Source organism: Chiloscyllium plagiosum, chromosome 40 (assembly GCF_004010195.1).
Source record: "Chiloscyllium plagiosum isolate BGI_BamShark_2017 chromosome 40, ASM401019v2, whole genome shotgun sequence".
Taxonomy (NCBI): domain Eukaryota; kingdom Metazoa; phylum Chordata; class Chondrichthyes; order Orectolobiformes; family Hemiscylliidae; genus Chiloscyllium; species Chiloscyllium plagiosum.
In genome coordinates, this window is record NC_057749.1 from 2,886,094 (window position 1) to 2,899,479 (window position 13,386).

General features: G+C 41.9%; 1 protein-coding gene across 1 annotated transcript in view; it reads left to right on the plus strand.

Annotated features, from left to right (window-relative positions):
* LOC122542423 (fibrillin-1-like) overlaps positions 1–13,386 on the plus strand; it is a 598,619-nt gene that overhangs the window by 384,003 nt on the left and 201,230 nt on the right. Inside the window, exon 26 of the mRNA XM_043680114.1 lies at positions 12,069–12,197. Within this exon, the coding sequence (XP_043536049.1) occupies positions 12,069–12,197 (129 nt within the window). The remainder of the gene's footprint in view (positions 1–12,068; positions 12,198–13,386) is intronic.

Consider the following 13,386-nt stretch of genomic DNA (forward strand, 5'->3'; position numbering starts at 1 on the left):
TTAGTTTTGAAGTTACAACATGGATGGGATCAGGTCAGTCAGAAGATTTTCAGGAACCAAGTTTGGAATTTCTTTGCACTTTGGAGATTTAACTCCACAGCTTATCCACTAATCAGTGCAGCAAACTTTGTTTTAACTGGCATTTTGCGAACCAGCTCTCTTGATAAACCAGTGTTGCGCCTGCCACTCAGTGTGTTCTGACCCTTATATTCAGCAAAGAATTGTGAGTTGACTCTTATCAATAATAAGAAATTATCTTTATCTATTTCAACACAATTAATACTATAATAACAAATACAAACTGATGACTAACACTATAAATCTAATTAACTAACATACTTTAGCTTAACTTTGAATGATCAACTCGACTCGCCAACTTTAAGGGCATTTATATAGTCATTGGATAGGCATATGGACGAGTGTAGGTTAGATGGGCTGCAGCTTGGTTTCATAGGTTAGCGCAACATCTAGGGCCGAAGAGCCTGTACTGCACTGTAATGTTCTGTGCTCTATGTCCTAAATACCACCACACTAGATCTTGGCCATGATCCACGTGGCGATGCTCATTTGGTTCTCTTCCGGTGGTCCCAGGATTGTCTTCTCTTCACGATTGTTCGTCTCAAGTTACTGCTGTCGAGGGTGGTGTTGCGGTGATTCTTATACTTGGAAGTTTTCACGCTTTGGGAGGGTCTTCGATTCCTACAAATGGGTCAGTCAGGGCTTGATCATCCTGATCAACTGGGACCAATCAGGCTTGATGTGTTGATGGTGGGAAGGTCCTTGGGCTTCCATTCCTGAAGGTGTTGGGGGGTGTAGTCGGGTAGCCTTTCCCAAATAAGAATTGTGAGATGCCCCTTTGTTCTGGAAAACAACTTAATGTTTCCTGTTGTCCTGGGAATGGACTGGGTCATTTGTATATTGTGTAGTCTGTGGCATGTTTATTTCAGTGTTTTTAACACAGGTACTTATGGCAAGGCTTGGCTCAATTTTCCGGCATGCTTTATTTGTTATCCAGTTTTTTATAAATCCACCATTTTGAGTGGCCCGTCCAGCCATAGTCTCTCCTCTTGACCCTGAACGCAAAGTACGATGGATCACATGATCACAGACCAATTTCCATGTGGTGACTTTATGATCATCCAAGCTCAAGCAAAGTACAACATACACTCAAACAGATAAACTCCGTTGTTTATCACAGATAAAACATTGGAAAATGACAACTAACTGAGGTCAATAAAACATCGTCAAACTCTACATAAATGAAACATCAAAATTCAGACTGAATGGCTAATTAAGCAAGTTTGTTAAATTAGAAATAAAGTAGAGATTGGAAATTCATGGCAAAAATCAAGCAACTTTACAAATCCAGAGTCACATCTTTAGCAGAACAGTGATCAAATAAGGGTCATTGTGTACAAGTGCACAAACAATCCGGAGAAACATGTTATACAAACAGGATAAATGAATATTTATAGTGACTTTTTAAAAGGCTTGTTGAGATTGTGAATTGAGTGAGGTCTCTATGTTCAGTCTTTGGGATAGTTCTATTTTCTACCTGGTGAATTTGACAGTGAGGATAATGATGTATACCAGGGTAACCAGGAATAGCAACACAGATAGATATGACACATGATGGACCCAGGGATGGATTTGTATGTTGAAGCCCCGGTCCCAGAAATCTGTCCACCAAGTAGTAATTTTAATTTCTTTTATTTATTCTTTGGCATTGTTGGCCTGCTGTATTACCTTGGTGAAGGTACTATGGGCTGTGGCCAATAGGTTTGAATTTGGTGTAACTCCTCCAGCAGAGGTTTGAGACCAGTATCTTTCTTCTCCCAGTATTCCCCCAGATTTTGGCGGCGTTTCTCATGTGCATTAAATTCCACCCTCTCCCTTTTGTGTATATTTATCAGCTGAGTTTGGCCTACCCTGGCAGGTATGTGTGGCCTAATACAGAGGGTGATGTTGGTAACATTGCATTGTGCATTCCCATACTGATATGTGCTAAGTGAGGTTGTGTGGCAATATTCCCTTTCTCCCCTGTAGGCTACCCGTGTTATGTTAGTGTTCAAGTTGCAAGCCTTTATGAGGCGATTCAGACTGGTGATTGTCTTGAAACTACACAATGCATTTTCATTCAAATAAATTGGGTACAGGTATGTTATTTCTGTGTTAGCTTGTTGTCATCCATCCAGAGTAGTGCCTATGAGCCTCCCTTCCTTCTCCACTGCGTACAGTAAGGTGCCATCATATCTTATTCATTGACCCTCTTGAATAGTGCTTATGTTTTCTGTTTTGAACACCCTTAGTCGAATTCTGTCATCTGTGGTTATTGAGACTCTTAATACCATCCCTTAGGCTTTCCCAGGAGTCCCTTTACAGTCATCATTGAACCAGATTTTGGTCAGTTGGCCGTCTGATAATTTGGGATGCTTCTTTCCCCTAATTAAATGCTCTATCTGTCCGTCACTGATCCAGGATGGAACCTGTCTCTAGCTAACCTGATTGAGATTTTTTGTCAACTGTTCTATCATCTACTGTCCATATATGCTGCACACGGTCCAGTTCTGTTGCCTGCTATCATCTTCCAAATTCCATTTTATTATCTGGTTTATTATTTTGGCATGTCGTTCTAATACAGCTACTATAAGACTACCGGCTTTAATCCCACTACTTCCCCTTCGCCATGCTGCAGACTTTCTCATTAATTGTATCCAAAGTCTGTTTTACTTGTTGGGTCAGGACTCTGAGTTTATTGTCCAGGTCAGTCAAATCAAGGGCTTTAATCGTTGATACCCCTGTCCCATTTGCTCTCGCTGCATCATTCAATACTTCCGTTTTATGTCGCTTCTCCGTTCCAGGTTTAGCCTTCTCTTCATCTATCCTTATCTCTCATCCCAATAATCTACGGGTGAAGTGGAGATGTAGTCTTTTAAGTTGGGGGTAACACCACCCTGCCAATTGGGTTCCTGCTAACTTCACCTCCACAGCTGCTGGTCTCAGCTCCACACCTCCTCTGTTAAGTCAGTTAGTTAGTCTGGGGGACCCACAGGTGTTGATGCTGCAGTCAGTGGTAGTGATGGGAGAGTGTAAATTTCATTTGTGGTATACGTTATCAGACAGGACTTTTCCAATGGGTTTTAAAACTAGCCCATCTTGTGGACCAGGGGTGGCTTCTGGACAAATGGATTGGGGCGCCACTGTGGCTGGCTTTAGGCTGTTCCTCATGTCGTACAGCACGAACTTCACCTCTTTGAATTTTCCAGGTCATCGTGGTCTGAGTCTCAGTCCCTTTTCTACGCCACTTGCTCAGCATCCTCTCTCTGGGTACCCATTGTTTGCGAAACCCTACCAATCACCCATGATTTCTATGCTTAGGTAGCAAACACCTGAACTCCGATATGTTTTCCTATGTACTGCCTGCTGGTTGTTACACCCGGACACTGTACTTTTATTGGGGTGTACCCATAACACATGTCCTCACGTTCGCCTGTTTCCAGTGGGCCAAACCATAAGTACCCTGGGTACATATATCCTGGTCTGATCGGTGTTTCTTGTGTATTATTTCCAGGAATGATGACAATCCCAATGAGGTAGACTAGATTATGTTCCATGTGGCCACAGTTGTCCTGGGGAGAGACGAAGGTTGTTTCTGTTGTCATCCTTGTCGAAGATACGAATAGTTTAGGACAGGTGTAATGCATGCACTCTAACCCTTTCCCACTATGTTTTTAAGGAATGGGAAGCCCATATAGAATTTTAATTCAGTTGTAGATGTCTGGTAGGTTCCAACCTCAGTTTATAGTGGCTGTGGCCTCATTTCCTAGTTGTAGGGGTTTATCGTGTATGTAGGTTAAATGGCCTGGCCGTGGAGTGGTCGGAAGAGACTGGAATGAGGTGGTCAACTCAGACCCAAAAAATGTACATTTGGTACTATGAAGTGGTCGTTATGACCAAAGGATTAGTAATACAGTAAGGTGAATTCAGTCACAGAGGTTGCATCAAGTGAGCGACACTGGGAATCTGAAGGTTGGAATACAACTTGTAGGAAATTAGCTGTAAAGAGATAAAGTGACGTCTGGAAGTAAACAGGCAGTTAGTTGTCTGAACTGAGTGTAACTGATCTTTGATCTGTGCACTACTTTTCTAACATGATTAATCCTATCAGAATTTATAAGAATATGAGTTGGCCTCACTGGACCTATAGAGAAGTGTGAATTATGTTTGAGTGTGGACAATCAGAAACAGTTGCACCCCACTTTGGATGTCTGTCAGGAACCAGTTCTTCATCTGGATTAATGACTTAGTACATTCATTAAATAGGCACCCAGCAGAGTGTTCCGAATCCTCTGTCTCTGTGTGCCTGGCAATATTGTATCCTCCAAATTTTCATGTTCATGATTTGTCATTACTCCTAGTGGTGATGCTCTGAATGCTGAACATTGCTACCTGACAGTCTGATTCGGTCTATCTTTCCCTTGTCTGCACTAGTCTCTTAGTATTGTCTCACATCCATGTTGTAGATACACCACCTAGGGTCCGAATTATAAGGACTTGAGGACTTTCGATTTCTTTGCCTGCCAGGGAGTTATTGGGGAGTTCTGTCTTGTCTCGACCATCGGGAGTGTGTAACATGTCACTAGCGGGTTGTTCCAATCTGTTAGAGAGTCCTCTGTTAAGTCAGTTAGTTCATCTGGGGGTCCCACAGGTGTTGAAACTGCAGTCAGTGGTAGTGATGGGAGAGTGTAGATTTCATCAGGGGGTGCAGTCTGACTGAGAAGATGTCGGGGGTATCCTTGGTATCTGGGCTAACCTTGGTTTTATCACTTGCTCTAGGGTAGTGTCATCTGCCATACATAGCTCAAAATGATGAGAGTGGCTATGTTGAGTGCCATAGGCCTTTAACTGGTTTACATGGTACCAGCCAGTCTTTCTTGTGGCTAGTAGAATCTTGTATACTGAGAACTCGCCTTGTCCACTTCGATACGGGGACGTGAGTATTTAGGGGAGATATCCTATAGGGTATCCTATAGGGAGATAACCTATATCCTATAGGTTAACTTTACTGTCGAAGTAAGCCTTACTTAATTTCCTTTCATTCTCTAACCTGACAGCTGCTGCTAACTGAGCAGCCTTGATACTTTCGGTGAGCTGCTGCACTGTTTTTTTTTGGGTGTGGGCAGGTTCTGTGAGGTCGAAGCTAAATAGGTGGTCGACCCCTTTCATGGGTCAGACAGTCATTAGGGCATGGGAGTACACCGTGTGGATCGGGAGATGGTGTTGCATACTGTCATATGGACAAACGTAAGTACTGTGTCCCAGATTTTATTGTTCTGCTGCACCGTCTTCCTAAACACCCCTCTTAGGGTATGGTTTATGCTTTCCATGATCCGACTAGAATGAGGGTGATATGCAACATGGAATGTGATTCCAAGCATAGTCATCACATTCTGCATGATTCAGCCAGTGAAATGGGTTCCCTGATCTAATTCGGGATTGGAGGGAAGATCCCATCTCGTAAGTACCTATTGTGGTAGGATTTGTACAGTCATTTTGGCTGGATTTGTGCTCGAGTCATAGAGTCCTACAGTATGGAGACAGGCCCTTTGGTCCAAACTGGTCAATGCCGACCAAAATGTCCATTCATGCTAACCCCATTTCCCTGCACTTGGCCCATATCCTTCTAAACCTTTCCTATCCATGTATTTTCCCAAATGCCATGTTGTTAATGTACCCATCTGAACTACTTCTGCTGGCATCTCATTCCATATGCATACCACCCTCCGTGTATAAAAGTTGACCCTCAAGTTCCCATTTATTCTTTCCTCTCCAACCTTAAACTGATGCCCTCTAGTCCTCAATTCCCCAAACCTGGGAAAAAGACTGAGTGTATTTACCCTATCCATGCCTCTCATGATCTTATACACCTCTATAAGGTCCCCCCTCAGTCTCCTATGCTGTAAAGAAAAAAGTCTTAACTTGTCCAACCTATCCCAAGAACTCAAACTCTTCAACATCTTTGCACATTTCTTCTGCACTTTTTCCAGTTTAATAACATCTTTCCTATAGCAAGCTGACCAAAACTGAACACAATACTCCAAGTGCAGCCTCACCAACATCCTATATAACTGCAACATAACTTCCCAATTTCTATACTAAGTGTCCTGATTGATGAAGGCCAGTGTGCCAAAAGCCTTCTTCACTGCCCTGTCTACCTGTAACTTCACTTTCACAGAACCGTGCACCTGAACTCTCAGGTCCGTCTATTCCACTACACTCCTTAAGGCCCCACCATTCACCATGGAACTCCTACCTTGATTTGACTTTCCAAAATGCCAGAACACACACTTATCTATATTAAACTCCATTTGCCCACTTGTCCACTTCCCCAGCTGATCAAGGTCCTGTTGCAATTTCTGACAACCTTCCTCACTGTCCACAATACCGCCTATTTCAGTATCATCAGCAAACTTACTATTCATGCCTTGTACATTCTCATAGATAACAAACAGCAACAAGCCCAGCACTGACCCCAGAGGCCCTCCATTAGTCACAGGCCTCCAGTCCTACAAGCATCCTGTCACTATTACCCACTGCTTCCTACCATCAAGCCAATTTTGTATCCAATTTGCCAGCTCACTCTGAATTCCACATGATCTAACCTACCAGAGCAGCCTACCATGTGAAACCTTATCAAAGACCTTACTGAAATCCATATAAACTACATCTACCTCCCTGCCATCATCAATCTTCCTGGTCACTTCAGCAAACAGCTCGAACAAATTTGTGAGGCATGATCTCCCACTCACAAATCCCTGCTGACTACTCCTAATCAAACCCTATCTTTCCAAATGCATGTAGATTTTATCCCTCAGAATCCTCTCAAGTAACGTAACCACCACAGATGTTAGGTTTACTGGTCTATAGTCCCCAGGCTTTTCTTTGCAGCTCTATTTTTTATTCATTAATGGGATGTGGGTGTTGCTGGCTAGACCAGCATTTATTGCCCATTCCTAATTGCCCAGAGGATTGTTAAGAATCAACCACATTGCTGTGGGTCTGAAGTCACATGTAGGCCAGACCAGGTAAGCATGGCAGTTTCCTTCTTTAAGGGATGTTAGTGAACCACAGACATTCTTGAATAATGGTACAGCATTCGAAACCCTCCATTCTTCCAGGACCTCACCCGTGCCTGATGATGATGCAAAAATATCAGCCAAGGCTCCCGCAATTTCTTCTCTAGCCTCTACTTCCTCAGAACGCCACCTCATTGTGGGTTGACTCTGTAGGATTGAAGTTCACACGTGCCTTCCTCTCTCTTCAGTGGCTTGTGAAACTAAAGTCCTAGCCCACTTAGTTGAGTCAGTCACAGATAACTGACGCCTGTTTAAATCTCCGTAGACTCTCGCAAACTGTATCCATAAACGACTGGCGAAGGCAGTGAGGTGTTATCCCTTCTTTTGTCTGCACTTGTTTAGCCCATCTTCAGGGTCCCCTCGATTGTACCCAATTGCTGTTAGGATTGCCTCTTTCATGTCGACTAGGGGTCCTTTCCCTGCATTTAGAGTGGCTGGGATTGCAGACTATGCTGACTAGCTCAAACACATTACATTGAGTCTACCTCTTTCTCATCTCACCCATTCAAAACTTTTTGTTGTCTGACCCTCTCAAAGCATACATATGGATCTGCAGATGGCTCAAAATCTGGAAACTTATTAGTAATTTCAGCTCATTGTACTGCCATAAATGGGGTAGTGTATGTTATCGCTGGGGCATCTTGGAGGGTGCTGAAGGTGTTGCCGCATCTGGGAAGGGTGGTGGCATACCCTAATCCTCCGCAGCCATGACATACTGCTATGCGTCTTCCCTGAGCTCATCCCAGTGTACCTCCAGTCCTTCCCTTTTAACATCCCCATTTACGCACATTACTCCATTGCAGAGTGAGAGTTGGGATTTTAACTTTTCAATCTCCCGCAGGCACTTAGTGTGGTCTGCGGCTGCTTATTTCTTATATGACTGGTGCATTATCTTTTGCTGCTGCTTGTAGATCTGCACATTCATTTTTTTAATGGCTTACTTTGTTCTCAGCAACTTCTTTAGCTGACACTGCTCGCTGGGTATACTTTCTCACATTGAGTTAGCAGTTGCATCATGTGTACTCCGTTGGCCTGATTTCTTTGGTCCTGAGTCACATTTTTCAGTTTCAACTCTGCTACTTCTTTCCTTGCATCTTCTAATTCTTTATAAACTTTATTCAACTCCTGCTCAGTTCCTAGTAATTGTCCCAGACAGCATATTATTGCTATGGGTTTTTCAAGTTTGGAAGCCTCCTTCCATTGAATTTTCCTCAAATCCTCCCAATATATTTGTTCTTGGGATCCTGGTCGCGTTTCAACATTACAGCAAAATTCTGCCCATATGGGCCACTTTTTCTTTCTGATCTATTGTCTTAACTTTTTCTCCCCATATGGGATAATCCTCTATTCTGGCGCCTTGCTCTGCATTCTGTAATAAACTGAAGGGTATAGGGGGTGGATCAGTCCTAATCCGACCAGGTCTATACCGACGTTCGGTATTTTAACTTACCTATACCATTAAGGATCGCGCACACCCACCCACTAAGGATCTCTCTCTCTCTCACACACACACAGAAACAATCATTTGCTTAATTAGGAATAGACACCTGTTGGCTTTATCCTTTAAAGAACAATCCAATGTAAACCTTTCTATTACCTTTGATTTAGTTGAATTCCTGCCGTTACTTGGGACTTCGTCCTCTTAACTCAGGCTTAGGCAAAATTTTAGGGAATACTAGGTTCCGTGGGGTTCGACTTCAGAACAATGAAGTCATTTTTAATCGAGTCCCATCCCAATTTGTTGCACCTGCCACACAGTGTGTTTTGACCCTTATAATCAGCAAAAAACTCTGAGTCAACTCTTAAGAGTAATAAGAAATGATCTTTATGTATTTTGACACAAATAATACTATAACAACAAATACACTACAAACTAACAATTAAGGCCATAAATCTAATTAACTATCTTATTTTTTAACTTAACTTTAAATGATCAAATGCCACCACACTAAATCTTGGTGATGATCATTTGGTCATCGTCTTCCGGTGATCCCAGTGTTGTCTTCTCTTAGTTGTTGGTCTCAAGTTACCGCTTCTGAGGGTCGTGTTGTGATAATTCTTATACCTAGAATTTTACGTGCTTTGGGAGGGTCTTCAATTCCTACCAATGGATCATTCAGGGCTTGATCACCCTGATCGACTGGGCCCAATCAGGTGTACATGTGTTGATGGTGGGATGGTCGTTGGGCCTCCGTTCCTGAAGGTATTAGGATTTGGACAGGTTAGGAGAGTGAGCAAAGAAGTGGCAGATGGAATACAACATGGAAACGTGTGAGGTCATGCACTTTGGTGGGAAGAATAGAGGCATGGACGATTTCCTAAATGGGAAGAAAATTCAGAAATCTGAAGTGCAAAGAGACTTGGGAGTTCTAGTCCAGGATTCTCTCAAGTTAAACTTGCAGGTTGAATCAGTAGTTAGGAAGGCATATGCAATGATGGCATTTATTTTGAGAGGACTTGAATATAAAAACAGGGATGTACTTCTGAGGCTCTGTAAGGTTCTGGTCAGACCACATTTGGAGTATTGTGGTGCAGCTTTGGACCCCATATCTGAGGAAGGATGTACTGGCCCTGGAGTGTGTTCAGAGGAAGTTCACGAGAATGGTCCAATCTTAACATATGAGGAACGTTTGAGGACTGTGGGTCAATACTCGATGGAGTTTAGACAGATGAGAGGGATCGAACTGAAACCTACAGGATACTGAATGGCCTGTACAGATTGGATGTTGGGAAGCTGTTTCCATTGATAGGAGAGACTAGAACCTGAGGACACCGCCTTAGAGTAAAGGGAAGACCTTTTCAAACGGTGATAAGGAGAAACTTCTTCAACCAAAGATCGGTGAATCTATTAAATTAATTTTCACAGAAGGCTGTGGAGGCTAGGTCATTGAGTATATTTAAGATGTGGATAGGCTCTTGATTGTCAAGGGGATCAGGGGTTATGGGGAGAAAGCAGGAGAATAGGCTTGAGAATCTTATCAACCATGATTAAATTGTGGAGCAGACTCGATGGGCAGAATGGCCTAATTTCTGCTCCTGTGTCTTATGGCATGCAGGTCAGGTAGCCTTTCCCAAATAAAGGTTGTGAGGTGCCCCTTTATTCTGGAGAACAACTTAATGTTTCCTACTGTCCAGTGAATGGGCTGGATCAATTGTGTATTGTGCTATCTGCAGCTGCGGCCCGTCTGAGTCTGTAGCTTGTCTATTTCAGTGTTTTTGCGCAGGTACTTCTGATTAATGCTTGGCTTGATTTCCCAGAATGGTTTATTTATTATCCAGTTTTTTGTAAATCCACAATTTTAAGCGGCCCATCCAGCCACACCAGTGAAAATTTGTACCTGTAATAATGGAAGTTTACTGTTGTCATGATTGCCACAATGTCTAAGTAGTCAGATGAGAGTGCGAGTGAGAAGGCTCTCTGCCAGTAAGTTTTATTTAAAGCAAAGTTGCATTATTATTCATGATTTATGCTGTAAATGAAGTATAACGTTGATGTATATGCCCCCTGCATTACGTTTCAATTACTTAGTGAGTGGCTTTACATTGATTATGTGGATCTCTCAATGAACCAGCACACTCCTGCTCCCATAGTAATACAGCAAACATTTTATTAATCCCATAGATGCCGATTAATAAACTGTTTGCTGTATTACTGATTAGTTCACAATCCGGAGTCCAGCCTGATTACACAGTTTGACAGTTATTAGGAGCATGTCCAATCTGACGGCCTCAGGCACATTTTTGGATACTGAAAGGAGGTACAAGGTATTTACGTCCTGAATGTAGATTAAAGTACCAGGTTTCTAACGCTTGACAGTTCAAGTTGAAAAGAAGAATAACAATGTTTTGACTTCAGTCTGCCTCTTCTGAGTACATTTGTCATCTAGCCATCTTCTGGACTCAGTCAAAATTAGAAATAGGCATTTTTTGGGTTTGGGAATGATTTTACCAGAGGTTAACTCCCTCCCCAGCCAAACTAAGCCAAACTCAGCTTTTTGTTAAGTTAAAATTCCGCCTGAGGGAGAAATTAATTGTTGTTGCATCTGCTTTTCATATGCTAAATGGTTCAAAGTTTGTGCAAGATTTGTAGCTCGGGTGCTCATTGATGTGGTTGTGTTCGCCGAGCTGGGAATTTGTGTTGCAGATGTTTCGTCCCCTGTCTAATGTCGGAGAAAAGATCACAGAAGCGCTTCACAGGAGGCTCCCAAGCACTGAGGATGTCACCTAGACAGGGGACGAAATGTCTGCAACACAAATTCCCGGCTCGGCTAAATGGTTACCTGGAGGAAATTTTGCCAACCTCTGTTGCCATATTTGATTATGGGGGATGGCTAGCCTTCATAATCATCCCCAACCTATCTCCCATATTAGCTTGGGCGGGTAAGGGGTCAGTGAGCTGCTTAACTCAGACCTATTGAGGCCTTTGAATAGTCAGTTAAAGGCCACTTTATGGCCTCTTTCCACCTCCGTTGTGATGGGCAAGGCAAGGTGGTAGAATTGGTCAGTCTGCTACTTTCTTAACAGATGAGAAGAAAGAAGTTAACCCCCTGAAAAACACTTCTAATCGCATTGGTATAGGTAGAAAAAAATGCATCCATAGCCCTGTGTCTTAGTCACACCTCTAACATTCCAATCAATCTCAACTGTCCTTCAGAAGTAAGACATTTGCCATTGATCTTTTCCAACATGCTAGGTTACCTGCCTTGACTGGCTGAACAAATTTGTTTTATGTTCTTACCTATACTGTAGTAAAATTGATGACAAAGAGGGATTTTAATCCTGAAGAATTGCAGACAAGCATATTAATCAAAAATTATCAGAAAACAGCAATATTTACTGAATTTATGCATGCTTTAAAAGAAGAAATACTCCTTTCCTGGTTCAAAATTAAAGAAGCATTTTAACCTTGACTGACACAATTTTTGATTTCAGATATTAATGAGTGTCGTATCTCCCCTGATTTATGTGGTCCTGGAACTTGTGTTAACACACCTGGAAGTTTTGATTGCGAATGCTTTGAAGGATATGAAAGTGGATTTATGATGATGAAAATCTGCATGGGTGAGTTACAAATGAGAGAAACAGTGATATCAATTGTTTACCTGAATGCTACAGGAAACGAGTGGACCACTGAAGTACCCATAATATTTGTACATGTTTTACAACCTAAAACAAAAATCTACTTTGAAAGATTTAATTTCAGTTTCTAGTCATGTTATATATGCAACTACATTTGTTGCTTGAATTGATGCTGTTCCTGTTCACAGCTCTGTAAGTGACGTGGTACACTTGGAAACCACAATGCCATATGTTGTATCCTTAGCTAAAATTGAGAGGATTTTGGAAGTACATAAGTTGTTTCCCCACAAATTGAGAGTGAGTCAGCTGAACAATTTTGTACACTTCTCAGGGCTTGCTTTCAGAGCACTATTTGTAAAAGTTTAATTGCAGGTTGCCTCTGCATTCTAGCTCAAATATAAATTACATGAGATGTGGAAAGGGAAGGGAGGGAATTTTTCTAAATTAACTAGGTAGTCCCATTTGCGTTCTGTGCAATAGCCTAATTTCCTCTTGGAAAATAACTGCTGGTCATGGGCCGTTAACTACAAAAAATTGACCATTATTGAGTTTACATCACAGTCTGCCACAGCTGCTGCATAATATCAAAGAATAAGTGATTGTTTCCCAAAGGAGAACAAAACCATGTATTTCACTGGCCAGCATTTCATGGTTCAATAAAGATTTCATTATCAGTTGATCTTTAAGTATTGCTGAACATTCTTGAGACCTTTATTATTTGTTGGTTTGTTCTGTTTGAGATTTGTTGTATGCGCCTATCTATCTATGCAACTGACTTTCCCTTATCTTCCTTTGTGTCATTTTCCATTTGGGCACATTTACCTTCTCTAAAGAATGTTTTTGTTTCCCCCTGTTTGTTACCTCATCCCAGCCAGGATTATCATAAGGGCATTGGGATACTAAAATATTGACTGAAATTTATCATACTTCTAACTACACATCAAAATTCAGCATCCTGTGCTGGATTTCCACACACATGGATGTTATGAAGATGGGATCAGACCTAGCTGTAATGCCTCCAAGATTCATTAGCAAATGAGACTCCCCATTAAGGATGTCAGATGACAAATAACCATCCAAGAAAAATGCTAAAAAAAAGTGCTCGATGGTCATTACTACTATTGAAATCATATTCAAATAAGATGCTGACCATCTGCACTAATGTATGGTT